Raw genomic sequence first — 25554 nt, 5'->3', positions numbered from 1 at the left:
AAGGAGGGAAGAGTGAACATACACACACAACTGGGTACAGAAATTAATTTTATCCAACAGGGAAAAAGGAGGGAACGGGGTTAAGAAAAAGGGGAGGGGAATGGAAGGGAGGGTAGATTAAAGGAGACAGTGATCAGAAGCTACTTAATAAGCTTAAGAGTTCCAATTAATCAAGAATATTTATTATGCACCTACTATGTACTTGTCAGTATGCTCGATATTTGAAATAAAAAAAAAATAAGTGAAACAGAGTCCCTGCCCTAAAGATCATTGTAGACAGCATGTCTCTGGTGGAGCAAAAAATATATCAATAAATCTCTATATCTCAGGGCAGCTAGGTGGCGCAGTGGATAAAGCATCAGCCCTGGATTCAGGAAGACCTGAGTTCAAATCTGGCCTCAGACACTTGACACCTACTAGCTTTGTGACCCTGGGCAAGTCACTTAACCCTCATTGCCCCACCCCACCCCCCAAAAAATCTCTATATCTCTAGCTATAGCTATTTCAATCTGTAGCTCTGCTTGGTTTCAACTCTACAGAACAAGATGTTCTCCATGCATGGTACCCCACTCTTGCCAAGGTATCTTTCCCCACTTTTCAAGCCTCTTTTTCTATGTTGTCTTCCCCCATTCAACTGTAAACTTCTTGAAGTCAGGGATTATCTTTCTTTTTCTTATTTGTATTCCCAGTGCTTAGCACAGCACCTGGCACGTAGTAGGCACTTAATAAATGTTTGTTGAATTGAACTGAAATTGAAAATATATGCACATACATCCACATATGTATGTGTGTATGTATGTATACAAAATAAACACAGGAAACAGGGGGGAGAATTAACACCTGGAGAGGAGGGAGAGAGAAGAGGAAATGCTTCATGCACAAGGCAGTGCTTCAGCTGAGCCCTAAAGGAAACTAGCAATCCCAAGAGGCATAAATGAGGAAAAGGAGGAGAAGGAGGAAAAGAGGAAGAGGAAGAGGAAGATGGAGAAAATGTCCATGGGAGACAGCCTGTGCAAAGGTACTGAGATGGGAGACAGAATGTTGTGTTTGAAGAATAGTTTTTTTAAAAAGCCAGATTTACTGAACTGAAGAGTCTATGAAGAGGCAGACTGTGATGAATAGAGAAATTTATATATCATCCTAAAAGTAATAGGAAGCTGCTAGAAATTTCATGGCTGCAAACTCGACCCAGGCAAAGGGGGGTCTGTCTTGGAAAACAAAACAGGTTTTTTTCTAGGTTTTTCATCTCATGTACTAACACTTCGAAGAGCTCACAACCAGCAGAAAAATGTACCCATTGAAAATTCCTAATTCTGCTAACTTTGCAGCTGGTTGGGGGAGGAGCCAAGTTGGCAGAGGAAAGACAGTGAATTCCCGAATTCATGACATGATCACTCCAAAAAACATCCAAATAACACCATAGGAAAATGCCTGGAGCAGCAAAACTCACAGAAGAATGTACTGAAATCATCTTCTAACTAAGAATGGCTTGGAAGGTCAGAAGGAGGGAGCTGCTGTGCTAATAATACAGGAGTCGAGCCCAACCCCACAGTCACCCTGACACAGATCCAGTCCCAGGAAGGCCTCAGCAGAGAAGGAGACCCCCCCCCAGAGCCTCTGAATCACCTGAAGCGCCAGTGTTGTCTGGAACTAAGCTCACAGTCTGGTGAGTGGGCTGAGCCCTGGGCAGAGGGGGTACTACAGGGGTCTATACTGGTGCTAAGGCAGAACTTGGATTTTACACCCCTGCTGAGAACCAGGAGGTAGGCTCGAGTAGCAGTGGCCCAGGTTGGGGAGGGGCATAGGCTCATCAGAACTAACAACCACAACACACAAAGCTGGTTGATTAGCAAGTTTGTCTGGGGTCATCTAAGGACCAGGGAACAGGCCAGGCAAGTGAAGAACCTGATTCTCCTTAAATTAAACCACCTGGGACTTCTTAAGCTTGGGATACTGCAGCCTGGAAACAGTGCCCCACTTTAAGGAGCTAAAAGGCAAGTAAAAGAAAGGCAAGGGGCAGCTAGGTGGCGCAGTGGATAGAGCACCGGCCCTGGATTCAGGAGGACCTGAGTTCAAATACGGCCTCAGACACTTAACACTTACTAGCTGTGTGACCCTGGGCAAGTCACTTAACCCCAATTGCCTCACTAAAAAAAAAAAAAAAGAAAGAAAGAAAGAAAGGCAAGATGAGAAGACAGAGAAAGGTGAGGACCATAGAAAGTTTCTTCAGTAACAAGGAAGACCAAGGGGCACCCACAGAGGAAGATGTCAATATCAGGGTCCCTATATCTAAAGCTTCCAAGAAAAATATGAATTGGTCTCAGGCCATAGAGGTGCTCAAAAAGGACTTTGAAGATAAAGTTAGAGCTTTCCTTTCAGTTGTCTGTAAGGTGCTTGGTTCTTCTTCGGAAGCTAAGGCCACGTTGGGGTGAACCCTCACTTCAACCAGCGGCTAGCACCACTACAAACAAATCTTTCCTCATCTATCTCCCGAAATGGCCGTCTCCGAGCTCGCTTGCATCTACTCTGCTCTCATCCTTCACGACGATGAGGTTACGGTCACGGAGGATAAAATTAATGCCCTCAATAAAGCAGCAGGTGTAAATGTTGAACCATTCTGGTCTGGATTATTTGCAAAGGCCCTGAACAATGTAAACATTGCTAGTCTCATCTGCAATGTAGGAGTTGGTGGACCTGCCCCAGCAGCTTGTGGTGCTGCCCCTGCTGGAGGTGCTGCTCCTGCTAGCACAGCTGCCTCAGCTGAGGAGAAGAAGAAAGAGGAAGCAAAAAAAGAAGAGTCCGAGGAGTCTGATGATGACATGGGCTTTGGTCTGTTTGACTAAATATATTTTTTGAAACATTAAATAAAAAGCTTAACTAAAAAAAAAAAGATAAAGTTAGAGAGGTAGAGGAAAAAATGGAAAGAGAAATGACAGTGATGCAGGACAGACATGAGAAAAAAGTCAACAGCTTGAAAAGTCAAATTGCCCAAATGGAAAAGTAGGTACAAAAGCTCTCTGATGAAAATAATTGCCTAAGAATGAGGATTGATCAAATGGAAGCCAGTGACTTTATGAGAAACCAAGACTCAATAAAGCAAATCCAAATGAATAAAAAAATAGAGGGCAATGTGAAATATCTTCTGGGGAAAACTGCTGACCTGGAAAATAGGTCCAGGAGAGATAGTTTGAAAATTATTGGTCTACATGAAAACCATGATCAAGGAAAGAGCTTAGACATCATCTTCCAAGATATTCTCAGGGAAAATTGACCTGAAATTCTAGAAGCAGAAGCTAAAATAGAAATTGAAAGAATCCACCGATCACCTCCAGAAAGAGATCCTCAAAGAAAAACTCCTAGGAATATTATAGCCAAATTCCAGAGCTCTCAGGTCAAGGGGAAAATATTGCAAGCTGCCAAAAAGAAAGAATTCAAGTACTGTGGAGCCCCAGTCAGGATAGCACAAGATCTAGTAGCTTCTACATTAAAGGACCAGAGAGCATGGAATATGATATTCCAAAGGGCAAAAGAAATAGGATTACAACCAAGAATCACCTACCCAGCAAAACTCAGCATAATCTTTCAGCAGAAAAAACGGGACTTTAATGAAAAAAAGAAGAATTTCAGATACTTGTGATGAAAAGACCTGAACTGAATGGCAAATTTGACTTTCAAATACAAGACCCTAGAGAACCATAAAAAAATTGGAGCTGGGGGACATACCTGGGGTTGTACAGTAGGTGACTGTCTTGTGTCTGAAGCCGGGATTTGGCTGGGATCCCCCTGGGTCCAGGGGTGATGCTTTGTCCACTGTGTCACTTAGTTAGGTGATGACATCTTAAATTGAGGGGTGAAGGGAGTTCACTGGGGGAGGGAGAAGGGCAGAAGTGAAATCCTACATGAAAGAAACAGGAAAAGGCTTATGGAGTGGGGGAAGAGATGGGAGAGGAGCAGGGCAGTAAATGAATTTTACTTTCATCAGAAAAGGCTCAAAGACCTTAAACTCATTAGAGCTGCCTCAAGGAGGGACTAACAGACACACCCAACTGGGTGGAGTAATCTATTTAATCTGGGCAGTAAATGAGCCTAACACTCATAAGAATTGACTCAAAGACTTCAATCTCATTAGAATTGGCTCAAGGAGGGATAATGTACACACTCAATTGGGTGGAGTAATTTCTCTAACCCTGCAGGAAAATAGGAGGGGAAGGGGATAAAGAGAGAGGGGCAAAAGAAGGAAGGGCAGATTTGGGGAGGGGACAGACAGAAGCAAACCCCTTTTGAAGAGTGATAGGATGAAAGAAGATGGATAATAGAATAAATAACATGGGGAAGGGAATAGGATGGAAGGGAAACAGTTAACAATAGTAATCATGAAAAAGAGAAAAGGGGGGAAATTGTAAAAAAAATATTTATAGCAACTCTTGGTGGAGGCTAAGAATTGAGAATCAAGGGAATGTCCATCAATTGAGGAATGATGGAAAAAGCTGTGCTATATGATTGTAGTGGAATGGTCTTGTGCAATAGGAAATGACAAACAGCATGATCCCCGAAAAACCTGGAAAGACTAATGAACATCAATGTATAGTGAAGTGAGCAGAGCTGGGAGGACATTGTGCATAGTGACAACAGTATTGTTCAAGGAGCAATTGTGAATGACTTAACTACTCTCAGCAGTGCAATGATCCAAGACAATCCCAAGGAACTAATGAGGAAGCTCACTATGCACCCCTATAGAAAGAACTGATAAAAAGAATACTTGTGGATTGTACATATATAACCTGGTTGTGATCTTGTGGAGGGGGGAGGAAAGGGAGGAAGGGAGGGAGAAAAATTTGGAACTCTAAATCTTATAAAAATGAATGTTGAAAACTACCCTTACATGTAACTGCAAAATAAAATAAATCTTTGTTGCTGAGAAAGAAAAAAAAAGAAAATTCCTAAAGGATCAGGAAAAGCCCATAATGTGCTCCAAGGTTTCTCTTGATTATGGATTGCAAAATGTAGTCCTTCTCACATAGATCTCCTTCTTGTATTACTGTTTTTCTTTTGTTCTTGAAGAGGACCATGACATCAGGAGGTGATGTTGTTACTTGCACTGAATTAGATTAAAGTGAGGGAGGGCTGTGCAAGGGCACCAACCTCATTCTTTCCTCCAGAGCCATCTGAGTCCAGTGGCAAGATAGATATCAGGACAACTTGAGATGGCTAAGGCTGTTTAAGGCAGTTTGGGTTAAGTGACTTGCCCAGGGTCACACAGCTAGTAAGTGTCTGAGGTGAGATTTGAACTCAGGTTCTCTTGACTCCAGGGTCACTGTGCCACCTAGCTGCCCCATCTCTATTATATAAGCATAAAAATGATTAATTTAGTTGTAACGGAAATGCATGTTTTACCATGATCAAGATTTCTGTCAGTTTCTCTTTTCTTGCTTCCTTTGGGAACTGGAGATGAAGAAATTATAAATCCACTCAGTTGACCAGCTCAAATTTCTGGGTTCTTTTATGTTTCTTTTCCTTCCCATCTGGGTCTTTTCATGTATTTAGCTCCTTCCCACAATGGTTCTAGCATATGGGATGAAAATTTTTCTCTTCCTTTGGTGTCTGTCTCTGACTTTTGCTTTCATCTCTTCTTTGATGCTAAGATCACTATATTGCTGTCTCTGCTCTAAGTTTGAAAGTTCCCTTGGGTCAGTGACCATGTGTACACTGTGGGCAAAATACAATAGTGAGCATTGTAGGAAGTGTAAAGGAAGTATTGAAGTCTCTAAAGAGCTTACTATCTAGTGGGAGCCCTTATATAGCAGTTGGTTTCCCTTAATTTAGAATTCTGTTCATGTAAATTCAGAATTCACATCCCAGAAAAGGGGAAGACAATTGATGGCATGTATTACCGTGGGATGCATTTTCTCTTCCAACTTATAGAGTGGTTAAGATCCTTTACAGTCATTTTTTCCCCCAAAGGACAAACTTGATCCTAGTATTTGATGTTGGTCCTGTGTTAGTGTTTGCCTGCCTTGTTATATTGTCAATGAGAAATCAGTTTTCTTCTAGAGCTCCTTCTCTCATATTAAGTTTATCGTATAGAGTTAATGCTATTATGATAGGTGACATCATCATTTAACTTAGGATTGGGAGAGGGACTAAGCTTGTCATTTCTTTGGTAAATGGAATTCATGAGTGAAGAAATTCCCTCTACCAATGCAGGCTGGTACCTTCAATGCAACTTTAACTGGGGATATAATAGAGATACAATAGACCATATATAATAACAATTATTATAATATAACTACTGGAGATCAATAGAGAAAAAGGAAATAGTCTTGCTCTCAAGAAGCTTACATTCTATTAGAAGAGGCAGAGGAATAAATGCGTATATACTGTAAGTATATATAATATGCATGTGTATATAGAAATATAAGGTTACATAATTTAAATTAATCACAAAGGAAATTTATATCTGAATTAAATCAGAATTTGAAAATATCATGGGGACATTTGACACAGTTTAAGTGTGTACCATCTCTCTGTAAGTTGTCCCCAAAATTAAACTGACACAAGCATGTGATAAATAATAAAATAAGGACTTCAGTCATGCTAAATTTGAACTCCTCATGCTATGCAATTTATCATTTTCATACACTTAAAAATGCAGAGGAAATATAAAAAGCTAAATGAATAAACATTTTATTCTTGAATAATTAAGATGAGTCCTCAGTTGTGTATAGAAATGTAACGTACCCAATAAGGAAATAGGAAGGGAAGGGGATAAGAAAAAGAGGGTGCGGATGATAAAAGGGAGAGTAGATTAAGGGAGACAGTAGTTAGAAGCAAATTAGAATTTTGGGGAGGGACCGGACAGAGGGAGAGAGAGAGAAAAAGAGAGAGAGAGAGAGAGAGAGAGAGACAGAGAGAGAGAGAGAGAGAGAGAGAGAGAGAGAGAGAGAGAGAGAGAGAGAGAGAGAGAGAAGAAAATGGGATAGAGGGAACTATACAGTTAGTTATAACTGTAAATGTGAATGAAATGAGCTCACACATAAAACAGAAGCAGATAGGTGAATGGATTAGATACCAGCATCCAATAACATGTTGTTTATAAGAGATCACTTGAAACAGATTCACATACAGAGTTAAAATGAAGGGTTAGAATAGAATCTAATATGCTTTAGCTGAAGTTAAAAAGGCAGGAGTAGCAATCACAATCTCAGACAGAGCAAAAACAAAAAGAGACATAATTAAAAGAGATAACCATGGAAATTACATTATGCTAAAAGTTATCATAGACAATGAAGTAATACCAAAATTTTTACAGCAAGTTTTTCTGATTAAGGCCTCATTTCTCAAATAGATATTGAGTATAGAGCTGAGTCAAATTTATAAATATAAGAACCATTTTCTAGTTGACAAATGAAAGCTACTTATAGTCATATGAAAAAATGTTCTAAATCATTATTGATTAGAGAAAGGCAAATCAAAACAACTTTGAGGTACCATCTCACATCTATCAGAAATGTCAAATGCTGGATGAGATGAGGGGAAAATAGGTACAGTAATCAACGGCTGGTAAAGTAGTAAACTAATCCAACCATTCTGGAGAACAATCTGGAACTATGCCCAAAAGACTATAAAATTGTGCATATCTTTTTTTTTTTTTTTGCGGGGCAATGGGGGTTAAGTGACTTGCCCAGGGTCACACAGCTGGTAAGTATCAAGTGTCTGAGGCCGGATTTGAACTCAGGTACTCCTGAATCCAGGGCTGGTGCTTTATCCACTGCTCCACCTAGCCACCCCCTGTGCATATCTTTTGACCCACTAATACCATTAGTAGGCCTGTATGCCAAAGATATCAAAGAAAAAGGAAAATAATCTATAAGTACAAAAATATTTATGGCTGTTCTTTTGTGGTAGCAAAGAACTAGAAATTGAGGGAATGCTCAACAATTGGGAAATGGTTGAATAAGTTGTAGCATGTGATTATGATAGAGTACTGTTGTGCTTTAAGAAATGAGAGGATGGTTTCAAAAAATCATGGCAAGCCCTATATGAACTGATGCAAAATGAAGTGAGAAAAACAAGGAGATCATTGTGTACAATAACAGAAATGTTGCAATGATGATCAACTGTTAGAAACTTGGATACTCTGATTAATACAATAATCCAAGACAATTCCAAAGGACTCATGATGAAAAAATACCATCTACTCCAGAGAGAGAACTGATGAACTCTCAATGCAAACTGAAGTATACTTTTCTTGCTTTATTTTTCTTAATTTAAAAAATGACTGATAAGGAAATGTGTTTTGCATGATTTTACATGTATAATTGATATATTGCTTGCTCTCTCAGTGGGTGGCAGAGTGCTGGAAGGGAGGGGGAGAATTCAGAGCTCCAAATTTAAAAAGAAAAGAATTTTGAAAATAAATAGAAGATAAATTAAAATGCAAAAAATGAGAAAGAATAAAGATGAAGAGACACTTGGGGAAAAAAGATAAGGCCTCAAAGAAAACAATAGAAACATCTTGTCTTTTGTGAGTTCAGTTTTATAATTTAAAAGCAAAATGCTCCTCATTCTCCTTTATTGGTTTATGACCACAAAAGTGTACATTAATCTAACATATTTTGCTATCCTGAGATGTACCAAGAGTCTGTAAGGCTAAGAAAGACATATTCCCTTATTGCCCTTCCTTCTTTCCTAAGTTCTTGTACATAGCCTTAAAAAAAGAAAGAAAAGCATGTTTCAATTTATTAATCACAAGCGAATAGCTCTGAGGGGTCTGTGGGTTTATTTCTGGGAGAAAAAGAAAAGCAGAGGTCCTGGTGTGAGTCTTTTCTCTTACCGCATGACAAAATTTGCTTCATCTATTTGTCGGCCACAGACACTCTTCTTCAGAATCCCACCATTTCCCACCACTGAACACTTCTTCAGTGGTAGCTGGAATGGAGTAGCCTAGCAACAGAAAAGAAGGGCAGTTTTCATTAAACAGAACACACACCAGTTAACAGACTCATTGTTTATAACAGACCCTCCAGGGGAATTTCATTGGAAATGAAGCACAATAAAGTGAGAATATAGGAAGCAAGACAGCAGGAATGGCCCTCAAATGGTTAAAATGACTAAGTTAACCTTTTCCTCTAGAAATCAAAGTATAGAAGAACCACCAATTCTATAACAAACTTTTGGTTGAAAAATAAATTATCTTAATAAATAAAACAAAGAGCTCTTTCTATAAAAAAAATTTAAAAAGATTAAACCTTTGGTTAATTTGATTAAAAAAAAGAAAAAAGAAAACCAAATTACCAGTATCAAAAATGAAAAGGGTGAAGTCACCTCCAATGAAAAGAAAATTAAAGCAATAATTAAAAGCTATTTTTCCTAGCTATATGCCAACACATTTGACAATCTAAATGAAATGGATGAATATTTACAAAAATATAAACTGCACAGATTAATAGAAGAGGAAATAAAATATTTAAATAAGCCCATTTTAGAAAAGGAAATTGAACAAGCCATCAATGAATGAACTCCTTAAGAAAAAATCTCCAGGACCAGATGGGTTTACAAGTGAATTCTACCAAACATTCAAAGAACAAATTAATTCCAACACTATACAAATGATTTGGAAAAATAGGTGAAGATAGAATCCCACCAAATTTCTTTTATGAGACAAATGTGGTACTGATACCTAAACCAGGAAGAAGAAAGAGAAAGAAAAATATAGACCAATCTCCTTGATGAATATTGATGTAAAATTCTAAATAGAATAATATAGCAATTTATCACCAGGATAATATATCCCACCAGGTGGGATTTATACCAGGAATGCAGGGCTGGTTCAATAATAAGAAAACTATCAACATAATTGACCACATCAATAACAAAACTAACCAAGATCATATGATTATCTCAAGAGATGCAAAGAAAGTTTTTGACAAAAGACAGCACCCATTTCTATTAAAAAACACTAGCAAGCATAGGAATAAATGGAACTTTCCTTAAGATGATAAACAGTATCTATCTTAAACCATCATAAATTATTATATGCCATGGGGATAAGTTAGAGGCATTCCCAGTAAGAGCAGGGGTGAAACAAGGATGTCCATTATCACCACTATTATTCAGTATTGTACTAGAAATGTTAGCCTTATCAATAAGAGAAGAAAAAGAAATTGAAGGATTTAGAATAGGCAAGGAAGAAATGAAACTATCACTCTTTGCAGATGATATGATGGTATATTTAGAGAATCCTAAAGAATTATCTAAAAAACTACTTTAAACAATTAACAACTTTAGCAAAGTTGCAGGATATAAAATAAACCCAAATAAATCATCAGCATTTCTATATATGACCAACAAAGTCCTGTAGCAAGATATAGAAAGAGAAATCCCATTTAAAATAACTGTAGACAATATAAAATGCTTGGAAGTCTACCTGCCAAGGCAAACCCAGGAATTATTTAACACAATTAGAAAACACTTTTTACACAAATAAAATCAGCTCTAAATAAATGTAAAAATATAAATTGTTCATGGGTAGGCTGTGCTGATATAACAAAAATGATGATCCAACCCAAATTAATTTACTTATTCAGTGCCATATCAAACTACCAAAAACTTATTTCATAGATCCAGAAAAAAATAATAAAATTCATGTGGAAGAACAAAAGGTCAAGAATATCAAGGGAATTAACAAAAAAAAAAATGCAAAGGAAGGTGGCCTAGCTGTACCAGATCTAAAAACTATATTATAAAGCAGCAATCATCAAAACTTTTTGGTACTGGCTAAGAAATAGAGAAAAGGATCAGTGGAATAGGTTAAGCTCACAAAACACAGCAATAAATGAATACAGCAATCTCCTGTTTGATAAACCCAAAGACTCTGGCCTCCATGATAAGAACTCATTATTTGACAAAAACTGCTGAGAAAAATGGAAAATAGTATGGCAGAAACTAGGCATAAACCAACATCTTATACCATACACCAAAGTAAAGTCAAAATGGTTACAAGATCTAGACATAAAGGGTGATACCACAGGCAAATTAGAAAAGGAAGGACTAGTTTACTTGTCAGAACTAAGGAGAGGGGAAGAATTTATGACCAAAGATGAGATAGAGAACATTATTAAATGCAGAGTGGATAATTTTGACTACATTAAATTTAAAAAGGTTTTGCACAAATAAACCCAATGCAAACAAGATTAAAAGGAAAGCAAAAATCTGGGATAAAGGGCTTATATCTAAAATATATAGAGAACTGAATCAAATATATAAGAATATGTCATTCCCTTATTGAGAAATGGTCAAAGAAATGGTCAAACAAGCAGTTTTCAGATGAAGAAATTAAAACTATCCACAGACATATGAAAAAATGTTCTCAATCACTAATGATTAGAGAAATGCAAATTAAAAGTACTCTGAGGTACCACCTCACACCTATCCAATTGGCTAATAAGACAAAAAAAAAAAGGAAAATGATAAATGTTGGAGAAGATGTGGGAAAATTGAAACACTAATGCACTGTTGGTGCTGTGAACTGATCCTACCATTCTGGAGAGCAATTTGGAACCATGCCCAAAAGACTTTAAAACTGTGCATACCCTTTGACCCAGCAATACCACAACTAGGTCTATATTCCAAAGAGATCATAAAAAAGGGAAAATATCCACATGGACAAAAATATTTATATCTGCTCTTTTTGTTGTAGAAAAGGATTGGAAATTGAGGGGATACCCAAAAATTTGGGAATGGCTCAACAAGGTGTGGTATATGAATGTAATGTAATAATATTGTGCTGTAAGAAATGATAAGCAGATGGATTTCAGAAAAACCTGGAAAGACCTACATGAATTTATGATGAGTGAAATGAGCAGAACCAAGAGAACATTGTACACAGCATCAACAACATTGTGAGATGATCCACCGTGATTGATGTAACTCTTTTCAGAAATATAATCAACCAACACAATGCCAAAAGAAAATGCTCTCCATGTTCAGAAAAAGAACTATGGAGTCTGAATGCAGGCTGAAGCATACTATTTTCACTTTTGTTGTTTTTTGTTATTGTTTTTATTTATTTTCTCGCATCTTTTTCCTTTTGTTTTGATTAATATGGAAATATATTTAACATGATAATAATGTATAACATATATCAAATTGCTTGCTGGCCTTGGGAGGGGAGAAGAAAGGGAGGGTGGGAGAAAATTGTGGAACTCAAAAAATATCTTTACATATAATTGAGAAAAGTTAAAAATTTTTAAAAATTTAAAGAGAAGCTGGAAAAAAGAAATAAATTATCCTCCCTAAAATTACCATGAAAAATAAACAGCAGCTCTATGGGAAAACAAACAAACCAAAGCAAAACAAAAGATTATTTTAAAGTGTTTAAACATGGAGCTAGCTCACTTGGATTCTCTTCCTTCCCTTCATGCTGATTTATATGGCATGACTCATCATTCAGTCATTCAATAAACTTTTAGTGCCTGTAGAATGCAAGAAAATGTCCTATGAGTGTAGAAGTCTTAGTTGTATTTCAAAAAGTAAAATAAAATAAAAAGGAAATTGCTATAAAAGCATATTTTGGATAAATAGTTTATCTTAGGATCTTAAACACTCAGCAAATTTTTGAGTCCTACCATGAAAGGGTATGGAGAAAATAGACATATGAAACCTAGTGTATCCCCTCAGGTATCTTACAAACTAACAGACTCTATCCATTTGTAGAAAGCAAAATGCATTAGACAGAAAAAAAATCAGTTTACCTTGTTTTTTTAGCCATATACTTTTATGTTTGAACACTGAAATACCAGTTTTACTACTATCAAAGTCCTAAATTAAATAATCTACCCAAGTATTGTGGCTTTATATCTATTTTTTTTCTTTATAACAAAGGTCATTGTGCTCAGATTTTTGACATTTACAGAACAGTGAGAGGCAAGTGTCTGAGTCTAGATTTGAACTTAGATGTTCCTGATTCCAGACCCAACATTCTAACCACCATGCCATCTTTCTGCCTAAGAAAGTTTTGGGAATATGGGTGGAAGCTGTGTGATATATACAGTGACACTTTAAAAATTTCCATAAGAAATGTTCAGCAAGAGAGATTTCTTCCTTAACCTAGGACTGTTATTGTTGGTCCTTCATTCTCAAAGAGGACCATGACATCGGAGTGATGTCATGACTTGTACTGAATTGCATTTAAGTGACGAAAGGCTGAAGGTCACCAACCTCACTCTCTCCTCCAGAGCCATCTGGGTCCAGCAGCAAGATATATTATCAGGACAGCTGGAAATGGCACAAGATGTTTAAAACAATTAAGACAATCTGAAGTGAGATTTGAACTCAGGTCCTTCCAACTTCAGGGCCAATGTTCTATCCACTGTGTCACCTAGCTGCCCTAGGTACTAACCTAGGATTAGGTATAAATTAGAGGTCCTAAGATATCCCATCTGATTTGCCTGGAAGGAAGATCCCTTCTAACACTGAGATTTTGTGTATCTGAGTGATCTGTACCATGGGTAATTAATACTTTAAATGATGATTTTTGAAGTTAAAGCTGATATATAGATGGCAGGTCCACAAAGCAATCCCAGATTGCATCAAGACAAACACAGTATCCAGAATTAGGGAGCTGATGGTCCCCTGGTACTCTCCCCCTCAGATTGCAATTTATTGAATATTGTATTCAGTTCCAAAGCCAGATTTTAGTAAGAAAAAGAAAGGCTAGAGATCATTCAAGGGAAGACAACCAAAATAATGGAGAGTTTTGAGAGAATGCCTTTGGAAAATCAGTAAAATACACTAGTACATAAACTCAAGGAGAAGGGAAAATATTGGAGTCACATGATAGCTATCTTTCCCCCCAAATCACCCCTCCTTTTAACTTCCCTATTTATTTTCAGGGAACCATCATCTTTCTAGTCTTCCAGGTTGACAACCTCCGAGTCATCCTCAGCTCTTCCCTCTCTCTTATCCCCATCCATATCTAATCACTAGCAGTATCTTATTCATTCTATGTATAAGCCAACAAGTATTTATGAAGTGCTTATCATGTGGAAGGACTGTGATAGTAATACAAAGACAAAAATAAAATGAAAATCTACATTTCTCACATCCATCCTCTTCTCTCCACTCACAGAGCCATCTTCCTAGCAAAAGCCCTCCTCACTTTTCACTGCTTATCTGAACGATTTCTATAGTCACCTAATTGATCTTCCTGCTTTTGTTTTCCTCCCTATTCAATTCAGCTTCTATAGAGCTTGCCAAATTGATATTTGTAAATCTTACCCTATCACTCCCTTGCTGAAGAAGCTCCAGTGGGTCACTCTTGCCTCTAGGAACAAATAAAAACTGATTTGGCCTTTAAAGTCTTTGACAATCTGGTGCCCACCTATTTTTTATACTTTCCCAGATTACTTCTCCCTTATTGAACTCTATATTTTAGTCAAAGTGGTTTATCTGGTGTTTCTTATACATGAAAATCTATCTCCTGGCCCTGTGACTTTGCAGTTTTACTCCCCATTCCTGGAATGTCATCCCTCCTCAGCCTCCACAGAGGATCTATCCAATATGCCAGAGACCTCCCTTTGAGTCTTTTAATATTGTGTAGATATTAGAACCACATTCTCTTGGATGCCTTGGATCCCACTCAGGTACCAACTCTTACTTTAGTCCTTTCATGCTATTCTTATTGATTTGTGCTCTCCCCTCCTAAACCGCCCCAAAACTACATTATATATGATTTAGATTAACTTATCAGTGAATAGAGTACAACTCCTGGAGTCAACTCCATTCAACAGATATGTTTATTAAGCACCTATTATGTGTCAAGTACCATGCTAAGCCTTAGGGATACAGAAAGAAGCAAAAGAGAATCCCTTCTTTCAAGGAGAAAGAGAGTCAGGTCCAAGTCCAAATTTAACCTCAGACACTTATTAGCTGTGTGACCTTGGGCAAGTTACTCAGTTTCCTTATCTGTTTAATGGGAATAATAATAAAAGCATTTACCTCACAAGGTTGTGGTGAGGATCAAATGAGATAGCAATTATAAAGCACAGTGGTAAGTACATGGTAATTGCTGTGAATATTAGCTATTATTATCTATTGTTTCAAAAAAAGCATAAGATCCTTGAGGGCAGAGACTACTTGTGTTTTGGTCTTTTTATCCCAGCACCCAGCACAGTAAGTTGAATTTAATAAAATTCAAATGATCTGGAGTACTTGAAGAGCAGTCAGTGGAAGTGGGTTGAACTCTTTCCACCTGAGAAGAAGAAAGCAGGACTAGGAGCAGAGTAGAAGCTGCAACAAAGGTAAATTTATATTTAATGCAAGGAAAAACTTCTTTAAAAGGAGAGCTCTCCAAATGTGGAAGAGGCTGCCTTGAAGAAGTGAGTTACCTATTGCTAAATGACCACTTCTTAGGTATAGTCTGGAAGGTATTCTTACTCCTGTAGGAGGTTGGCCGCAAAGCCTTCAATGATCTCTTCCAATTCTATGATTCTGTTGCTATGAATTTTTCTCTGATAAGTTCTTGTCCGGATTCTGCTATTACCCACCTCAGTATGACAGTAACAAATTTTTACTATCTGATTTAGTCACAGGCAAAATAGGAACATCTGTCAACAATAAATGTTATTTAAGTCTAGTACTTCAAATAGATACATCATCTCATCAATATTTTCATGCTATATGATTCTAGTCCATGTCTTTCCATAAATCCTCCACAGAGGATCTACACAATATGCCAGAGACCTCCCTTTGAGACTTTTAATATTTTGTAGATATTAGAGCCACATTCAGACTGTCCATCTGTCACTATATGAAGAGCCAACCTCATTCTTCTCAGATGTCTTTTAGGTTGTCTTTTTTAATGCTTTTTTTTTGAAAGGCAATCAGACTTCCCCAGGGTCACACAGCTAGTAAGTGTCTGAGGACAGATTTGAATTCAGGTCTTCCTGCCTTCAGGGATGGTGCTCTATCATTTTATGCCACTTCTTACAAAAGGTCATTATTAGTAAAAATACAGCAGCCTATTTGCATCTACCATGTATCTTTTCATTTGATGTTGGTCTACCTGCAATGTTGATTCTTTTGTTTTGGCCTTCTCTAAGTCACAGTTATAGAATATCACTTAGAAAATATGTTTGCTAAAAAAAGATTTATTTTGTCAGTAGAAAGAAGTTTTGAATCATTGAAAGCAGTGAGATTGCAATATTTCCCAAGTACAATTCAGTTCTCTCCTCTTCCCAATTTTTTTGGGCCCATCTGTAATGCTCATCCAAGATATGTACTGTGATGGACAAAATTTAATTGGTTGCCATAGGTTCCCATCATTTCTATCCTAGCAACCAGTTTCTTGTAACTGATGAAAATCAGATCAAGAATGCAATTTCCCTTTTGTTTTTTCTGCTATTTAAAGGATGAAATTATTATATAAGCAAATCAAGGAATTGTTCATTTTGCTTTGTCAGAGAAAGAGCTCCAACAGGTGTCCAAATAACTAGTCTCCATTTTTATTTATTAAGTACCTTACTATATGTATAGCATTGTGCTAAGTGTTAGATGCCTCCATATTAAGATGCTAAGTATATTTCTGAAATCTTCATCTATGTTCTATTATCTAAGTGGCCTATATTTCTCCTGCCTGGGTGGAATGACCCCATTATTACTCTCCGCACTAAATCTTTGCCAAAATACTTCCTACCACATAGATTCCCTCTGATTTCTGAATGTCCTCAAAGCATATCTTCTTGATATACAATGCAATACCCCATACCTTATAAAAATCATATTCCTTTTGAATAAGTATAGTTTTTTCAGCCACAATCATGATTCTCATTCCATTCATTCTTTTTTTGTTTGTTTTTTGGAGTTTTTTTTGTTTTGTTTTGTTTTTTTGGTTTTGGTCAGAGTCACACACCTAGTAAGTGTCAAGTATCTGAGGTTGAATTTGAACTCAGGTCCTCCTGAATCCAGTGTGCCAAGATAATGGAATGTGATAGATGAGATTTAGCAGATACTCAGGGGCCCACCTGGAGATTAATTTAAACTGATTGAATTGGATAAGGCAACTGACTGCTGAATGGATTACTTGCTGACTTCTAGTTAAGCACATCTGCCTGGTACTTAAAGGTACTTAAGAAAGTAACTGTTCTCAGAAGCTAACAATTTTGAACTTTGACCACCTTTGGGCCCAGCAAACCAATGAATTTGAATGACACTAGCCAATCAGCTTTAAGAACCTCCCATTTCTGGGAGGGGAACAGGAAGGAGGAAGTGGACACTGTGGAGAGAGCTTGGCCTCTTTGGCTGCCAGACATTGGGCGTGATGGCAGGGAACTTCACAGGGGAGTTTCAGAAGGCAAAGATGTCAGGCTATAAGAAATCTGTTTTCAATCTTTCTCTTTCTTTTACTATCTTTCAATAAACCCTTTAAAAAGCCTAAACTCCTTTATCAGTGATTTTAGTCAGTTTCCCCCAAAAACTGGGGGGACAGATTGGAACCCACATTTCTAATTTTAAATTACACAGGGCTGGTGCTTTATCCACTGTGCCACCTAGCTGCCCCTACATTCATTCTTATTTATATTTTATTATTTTTTGTTTTTTGGTGAAGCAATTGGGGTTAAGTGACCTGCCCAGGGTCACACAGCTAGTAAGTGTTAAGTGTCTGAGGCCAGATTTGAACTTGGGTCCTCCTGACTCTGGCTGGTGCTCTATCCACTGTGCCACCTAGCTGCCCCCCCCCTGCTTCCATTCATTCTTAATCATACTTGTGAGATGAAAATTTCCTCCTTATGTTAGGACATTTCACTAACTTTATTTTGTATATTTGTATATGAACACCTGATATCAGGGATCTTCCTGTTCTCTTTCTTTGTTTCTTGTGATTTTCTTGGAATTTCTATTTCTATTATTCCTACACTATAGTTATTCTTTATGTTATCTAGCTTGGTAGATATCTATCAATCTATATCTATACCTATGGAGGTTTTTACCTCTCCCTTTCTTTTCAGTAGAACCTTTTAACTATCCTCAAAAAATACATTTTACCATCTTTTGTTATGTGCAGCCAGAATCTAATTATTACTATATTTTCTCTTGGCACAACTACATCTAGGATAGATTGACTTATGCACATCCCTTTCTCCTTAACTGAATTTTCCATAGTTTCAAGAAGTCCTAGCAAGGACTATAATCTATTGATAAAGTCAGATGGATAAATGGCTCCTTCATTTCTCTTTAGCAGGTACATAATGGTACTAACTTTCATTATTTGTATTTTTTTCCTCTAACCCTCCCTGAATGTTATCCTACCTGAGGACCTATGGAGATCCATGTCAGCATTCCTGAGATCACATAGCATTTTAAGAAAGCGCCTCCTCTCTATCAACCCCACTTGTCTTTTCTTTCCTCCTCTATTTTTATGTTTTTCTAACCTCTAGCTTCCCAGTCAAGGTAATTATTCTCTTCTGCCTCCTCAGCATCTTTTATTGTTTTTATTGAAGTCCTTCTTCCATTTTTAAAGGGACAATTCATTTTTCCTTCTAACCTGGAGCATAAAGAGGCATTCCTCAAGTATCTTTAGCTTATCTTCTAAAGGCAAGACCAGATTACATTATAGGTACTCAAATAGCTTTACTTTATCTTCTAGGGAGAAGACCAGACTGTTTATACAGCACCATATTTAACTGTGGCTTCGAAATTCCAAATGCTATAGGAAATATGGAGGCTAGACACAGCTCCTAAATGGAAATTTATCCTGGGAGAGAGGGAAAGGAGTCTGGACTCACTATGAGGGTGTAGATCTTGAAGAAAAGAATTCTAATCTAGAATTCAAATCTAGTGTGACTATAGTTTCATGAAAATAAATACACCATCTGTATGTAGCACACAAAGATGGAATAATATTAAAGTTTATCATACTGACCCAATCTCAAACAGATAAATATTCACTTTATAGAGAATTTCATAAACATCTAAGATGATAAATCCATATTGTTCAAAAGGCAAATAAAGATGAGAAAGAAGCACTAGTCAAATGTGAGTTCTTAAAAAATAAATCAAATCACATCTTTGCCATTCCTACCAAAGGTACTTTTTCCAAACATTTCTCCTTGTTCCATCAAGGAAAAGAAAATATTTGGTGTGAGAGTTGAAAACACCATACCGTCTTACCTAATCAAACCTTTCCTGTCTTAAATAGTTCTATCCACAAACAAAAACATTGACTATATGGGGGAAGCACATGTCTTTTTATCTCTTGTAGCTCAGCCACTAACCACTGACATACTATTTCATTTGTTCCTGATCCTCTTGAACCATCCATGCTCATAAGCAGAGCTGGAAGGTATTTAGAGGCAATTTAGTTCAACCACTTCATTTTATAGATAAAGAAACTGAGGTAACTGCCAGGTAACAGGGAGGTGTCAACGTTCTGACTTTCACGCATCAAACCCTTATAATCTGGATTTCCTATTCTAGAAAAATGATTCATATATACCATTAAAATTTCAAAACAGCATGGCTATTTTGTCAATGATATTCTCTAATGAATACTCAGAAATATTTGCTATGATTAATAGCAATAATAAGCAATTTTGTCCACAAAACACTAGTATAAGTGAATTTTGCTGTATAGGTATATCACTGATTGGCTTCTTCTTTGGTTACTTTTTAGCCTGTTATTAAATGGGGAAAATGAAAACACTCAGAATCGCCACCCTGGTTTTTCTTCACCCTGCACTCAGAAAGACCCCTTCCTAGGAACTGCTGTTATATCAAAGAACCCCAATTAAAATATATGCAGAAGTATAATGCAATAATGGTTCACATTTCCATGGTATATTTCGGTTTAAAAGGCATTTTTCTCAGCACAGAACATACATTTCTTTAGCAGTATCATCACCACCATCATCACCATCATCACCATCACCACCACTATTTACATAGAACTTACTACATCCCAGACATTGTGCTAAGTACTTTACAAATATCATCCCATTTGATCCTCAGAACAACCCGGGATGTCGGTGCTATTATTATCTCCATTTTTCAACAGAGGTTAAGTGACTTGACCAGAGTCATCTAGCTAGTAAGCATCTGAGGTCTGACTGAACTTCAGCTTTCCAGACACCAGACTCAGCACTCCATCCATCCACTGCACCACCCCACTGCTCTTATGTGAAGAATGGGAATGTAAGCACTGGACCACAGGCCCCTGATAAATGTTTGTTTAGTTGCGTAGTGCAAATGTTATTGTCTCCATTTTACAAATGAAGAAACAGACACTCAGAGAGGTGAAGGAACATAATCACAGTCATATAACTAGTAAATGGAAGAGCAGGAATTTGAATCCAGGGCTGACAAACTGTGATTCTACTAAACCAAAATGGCTCCATTATAATATAATGTCACTAGGAGATGTGAATCTTGAATGAAGTTAGAAACATTCACTTTTTTTTTTTTGCAAAGCAAGATTTGCAAACCCTTAGCTTGTCCTAAAATGATGTCACTGCAACGCTATTTTGCAACATGCAAAATAGATTTGCCTTTTTGATTAAAAATGTCTAGTTCTGACAATTCTACCTAAATTAATTTACTTATTCAGTGCCATACCATTCAAACTACCAAAAAATTATTTTATAGAGCTAGAAAAATAATAGCAAAATTCATCTGGAAAAAACAAAAAGTCAAGACTATCAAGGGAAATAATGAAAAAATGCACAGGAAGGCGGGTTAACTGTACCAAATCTGAAACTCTACTATAAAGCAGCAATCATCAAAACTATCTGGTACTGACTAAGAAATAGAGTGGTTGATCAATGGAATAGGTTAGGCACAGGAGACACATTAGTAAATGATATTAGTAATGTACAGTTTGATAAACCCGAAGACTCCAGCTTCTGGGATGGGAATTCAGTATTTGACAAAAACTGCTGGGAAAACTGGAAAATAGTATGGCAGAAATTAGGCATAGACTGACATCTTACACCTTATACTAAAATAAGGTCAAATTGGGTACATGATTTAGACATAAGAGGTGATACCACAGGTAAATTAGGAGAGGAAGGAATAGTCTACCTTTCAGATCTTTGGAAAGGAGAACAGTTTATGACCAAACAAGAGATAGAGAATATTATGAAATGCAAAATGGATGATTTTGATTACATTAAATTAAAAAGTTTTGTACAAACAGAAGCAAAGCATCCAAAATTAGAAGGGATGCAGAAAGCTGGGAAACAATTTTTATGGCCAGTACTTCTGATAAAGGCCTCATTTCTAAAATATTTTGGGAACTGAATCAAATTTATAAGAATACAAGTCATTCCCCAATTGAGAAATGGTCAAAGGATATGAACAGGCAGTTTTCTGATGAAGAAATCAAAGCTATCTATTGCCATATGAAAAAATGCTCTAAATCATTATTGATTATTGAGATGCAAATTAAAACAACTCTGAGGTGCCACCTGACACCTATCAGATTGGCTAATATGACAAAAAAGGAAAATAATAAATGTTAGAGAAACTGTGGGAAAATTGGAACACTAATGCATTGTTGGTGGAGCTGTGAACTGATCCAAACATTCTGGAGAGCAATCTGGAATTATGCCCAAAGGGCTATAAAGCTGTGCATACCCTTTGACCCAGCAATACCACTTTTGGGTCTTTTCCCCAAAGAGATCATAAAAAAGGGAAAAGGACCCACATGCACAAAAATATTTATAGCTGCTCTTTTTGTGGTGGCAAGGAATTGGAAATTGAGGGGGTGCCCATCAATTGAGGAATGGCTGAACAAGTTGTGGTATATGAATGTAATGGAATACTATTGTGCTGTAAGAAACGATGAGCAGGAGTTCAGAGAAACCTGGAACGACTTGCATGAACTGATGATGAGTGAGATGAGCAGAACCAGAACATTATACACAGTGTCATCAACATTATGTGTTAATCAACTGTGATAGACTAGATTCTTCTCACCAATGCAACGGTACAAGAAAGTTCCAAAGGACTCATGATGGAAAAGGCTCTCCAAATCCAGAAAAAAGGAAAAAAAAAGAACTGTGGAATATGGATGCTGATTGAATCATACTATTTCTTTTGTTTTTAGTGCTGTTGTTTTTCTTTTTTGAGGTTTTTCCTTTTTGCTCTGATTCTTCTTTCACAGTAAGACTAATGCAGAAATATGTTTAATGTTATTTTATGTATCTATATCTATATCTATATCTATATCTATATCTATATCTATATCTATATCTATATCTATATCTATATCTATATCTATATCTATATATTTGACCTATATCAGATTACCTGCTGTCTAGGGGAGGGGGAAAGGGAGGGGAGGGAGGAAGAAAATTTTGAAATTGGAAATCTTTTATAAACAAATGTTGAAAACTATCTCTACATGTAACTGGAAAATAACAAAATACTTTTATTTTTTTAAAAATGTCTAGTTCTTTGTCTATGAATACATCGACTCCATACCTAGTCACAGCCTTAACCTTATGTCTTATTGTGCCCATACCCACGCATGGGCACTGACTCCCCCATATAATTACAGCCCTCCCACATATATAATTAAATCCCTCACCCATATAGCTAATTATGTCCTCTACTAGGCATCTAAATACACCCCCATTCCACAATCTAATTACACCCCCTTCTTATGAATCTAATTGTACCATTCAACTACATCTAATTACACCCACACTCACATATTTAATTGCACTGTCCTCCCTAAGGACCTAATTACATCCTAACCAATGCATAAATTAAGCCCCCATCACGCATTTAACAACATGCCCCAGACATACAACTCTAACTCTGTACTCCAATCAGTTTATAATTTCTGCCTTAAGTTGACAGTTTCCCACAAGTTGATTCCTAGTAGGCATGTTGTTCAATCAGAAAGAAGCCAAATGGTAACAATATGCTGTCTGAATCAAAACAACTTCTGTTTCTTCCAAGAAATCACATTAACATTTATTTTCTCTTTAATTCTTCTGACAGCTCTTTGATAATCTAAGTAAAAATATCAGTGGTCTATCCATGTCACATGGAAGCATTTTTGTGACCAAATATATAGTATTTTAAAAATTCTTATGAGGGGAACATGCTTCCATTATACAACAAACTATGAAATGATTCTTAAGACATCACCTTGATTGGTACCTTGGTTGAGGACGAACGCTAACAGTATGCCATTGTTCAAGAGGGATGAGTCATTTGTTCATTTAAATGAATTAGATTTCTCAAGGAGTGTCTTCATTTTCCATTCTACTAACAAAATTGTGTCACTTAGTAATGTTATTAGTAAGGTTGATCTAGTTTCATGCAGTAGACAGATTTTTGAAAACAAGATTAATATCATGAGACTTGTTTTCTAGTGGCCTTCCATTAAAACTTAACAAGGAATTTTCACCAGAGAAAACATTTTCCCACTAATGATATGACCTTTTCCTTACTATGGGTGGCAGTTATTTTGTGTTATTACTTGTATTATATTTTGTGCACCTATATGTACATATATAATATATACATAAATATTGTAAAACTCTAAGATGGAATTTCTTTTAGGGAATCACGGGTGGTGGGAATTAACCAGAACATTACTCATTAGCATGAAAATATAAAGAAGCAGATAGAGCCAGTAGTGGGGCTGAGACAGGTGTGAAATGTTAATTAGGCCATCTGGTTTTCTGAGTGCTAATGTGCAATGGAAGCACTCTATTACAGGACCCTTTAAAATGTGACTGTTGAGATTCATTTCAAAGTATCTAGTTTGTGTTTTCTATAACCTTATTATTATGTGTGTAAGGATATGTTTGTTTTTCAGAATTTTCTAAATGCTTTCCTTCCTCACTAGGGAAGGCAAATTTATTGCTATTACTTGCTAGAACAAATATGCATTCATACACACACTTTTATATAACTATATTGATAATTAGGGCCACTGTCTCCATGTTAGTATATTTTATATTGAAATTTTATTTCCTCTTCTCTATAGAATCTGATTTTAGCATTCAAGGTAGGAGGGAAAAGACATAAGTACTTCCAAAAGGCCTTTCATCTTATCTTTTTTTTTGTTTTGTTTTGTTTTTTGGGTTTTTTTTTTTTGCGGGGCAATGGGGGTTAAGTGACTTGCCCAGGGTCACACAGCTAGTAAGTGGTAAGTGTCTGAGGCCGGATTTGAACTCAGTTACTCCTGAATCCAGGGCAGGTGCTTTATCCACTGCACCACCTAGCCGCCCCCTTTGATCTTATCTTGATAGGAAAACCCAAGGCTATTCTCCTGGCATCAGCCTGGTAATTTTATAGGCAGAACTCCCTAGACATACCCATATCCATATTAATTGGCTAATATCCTCTATTACCTGTATAGTAATTACCTCTATCTACCTGTGTAGTTTTAGTTGTATATTGCTTTCTTTTGCTTTGACTCCTGAAACTAGTTGAGATCTTCTCCCCCTGCTTCCCAATTATACTCATAAATATTTGTACATCTGGGCCTAAACTGACCCATAGCTCCTTAAATAAGACCTACAACCTCCTTTTAGCCAACCCAGAATAAAATGGAAAATATTCTAGTACCATACTCTCATTCCTTTCAACCAATTACTATGTTCAAAGATCCCAAGTGTAGATCTAGAAGTAAAAATGGCAGACAGCATGTTGCTCCCCTCTAGTCACCATCCTGGAACCTCTCAAAGGGAGAGAACATTCCTTATCAGGCATCAAAAATAAAACTTTTCCTATTCAAAAAATAGTATAGCTGAGAAGGTGTCTTTGATACTGCCACACTGTCATGTATATATATATATATATAAGTGGTCCTGATTTGCAATCTTGGATCAGAAACTGTAATGTGGTAAAATTTGCAATCAAAGGTGTGTCTGAAAACCAAAAATTAAAGTTGAGTGGCTCCAAGTGCTGGACAGAAAACCACGTGCAAAGAATAGATACTAAGACTTTAAAATTGAATTCATTTGGGGCAGCTAGGTGGTGCAGTGGATAAAGCACCAGTCCTGGATTCAGTAGGACCTGAGTTCAAATTTGGCCTCAGACACTTGACACTTACTAGTTGGGCAAGTCACTTAACCCTCTGTGGGGACCAATTTTTTATTGGGGAGTGTTAGCTGAGCAACTTGCCACAATATTGGGGCAAGGAAAGAGACCCGCAGCCTCCCTCAAAACAGAATAGGATTTATTTTAACAAGAACGAATTAAAAAAAAAAAACACAAACAGGATCAGTAGGATCAAGGGAAAGAAAATAAAATGGGGAAAGGGAAATTATACAACTTGAAGAAATACCACTGCCCAGGAATCAGCTGAGAATACACAGCAGAGATCCTGTCGCCTTCCAGCCTCCAGCTAGAATGGCGAATTCTCCTCCCCCAATCCCAGAAACCCCCCAGCCCCCAGCCAATTGGATGGCCGCTCTGACAGTCACATGACTGCCCTCACTAAGCTTCCAATCATTATAATTTTGCCAGGCCCATGTAGGCGTCAGCAAGTAGTGATGACGTGAGGTGCCAGCGCCATGGCAACAACTACAACCAGTG

General features: G+C 37.0%; 2 protein-coding genes across 3 annotated transcripts in view; one reads left to right on the top strand and one right to left on the bottom strand.

The window, feature by feature from the left end:
• The window catches only part of ST8SIA1 (ST8 alpha-N-acetyl-neuraminide alpha-2,8-sialyltransferase 1), a 133660-nt gene that overhangs the window by 47092 nt on the left and 61014 nt on the right, over window positions 1–25554 (bottom strand). The window contains exon 3 of the mRNA XM_043966643.1: window positions 8834–8943. Within this exon, the coding sequence (XP_043822578.1) occupies window positions 8834–8943 (110 nt within the window). The remainder of the gene's footprint in view (window positions 1–8833; window positions 8944–25554) is intronic.
• On the top strand, window positions 2491–2843 carry LOC122728268 (60S acidic ribosomal protein P1-like). 2 transcript variants are annotated; one of them, XM_043966645.1, is made up of 2 exons: window positions 2491–2563; window positions 2639–2843. In XM_043966645.1, exons 1-2 carry the CDS (start codon window positions 2496–2498, stop codon window positions 2841–2843), a joined length of 273 nt encoding a protein of 90 aa, XP_043822580.1. In that variant the 5' UTR covers window positions 2491–2495. The 2 variants fall into 2 exon arrangements, with proteins under 2 accessions (XP_043822580.1, XP_043822579.1); XM_043966644.1 differs by having other exon boundaries at window positions 2491–2843.

This window comes from Dromiciops gliroides, chromosome 5, assembly GCF_019393635.1.
Source record: "Dromiciops gliroides isolate mDroGli1 chromosome 5, mDroGli1.pri, whole genome shotgun sequence".
Classification (NCBI taxonomy): domain Eukaryota; kingdom Metazoa; phylum Chordata; class Mammalia; order Microbiotheria; family Microbiotheriidae; genus Dromiciops; species Dromiciops gliroides.
The sequence above is the reverse complement of the archived record's forward strand: the minus strand, read 5'-3'. Positions and strand labels throughout refer to the sequence as shown.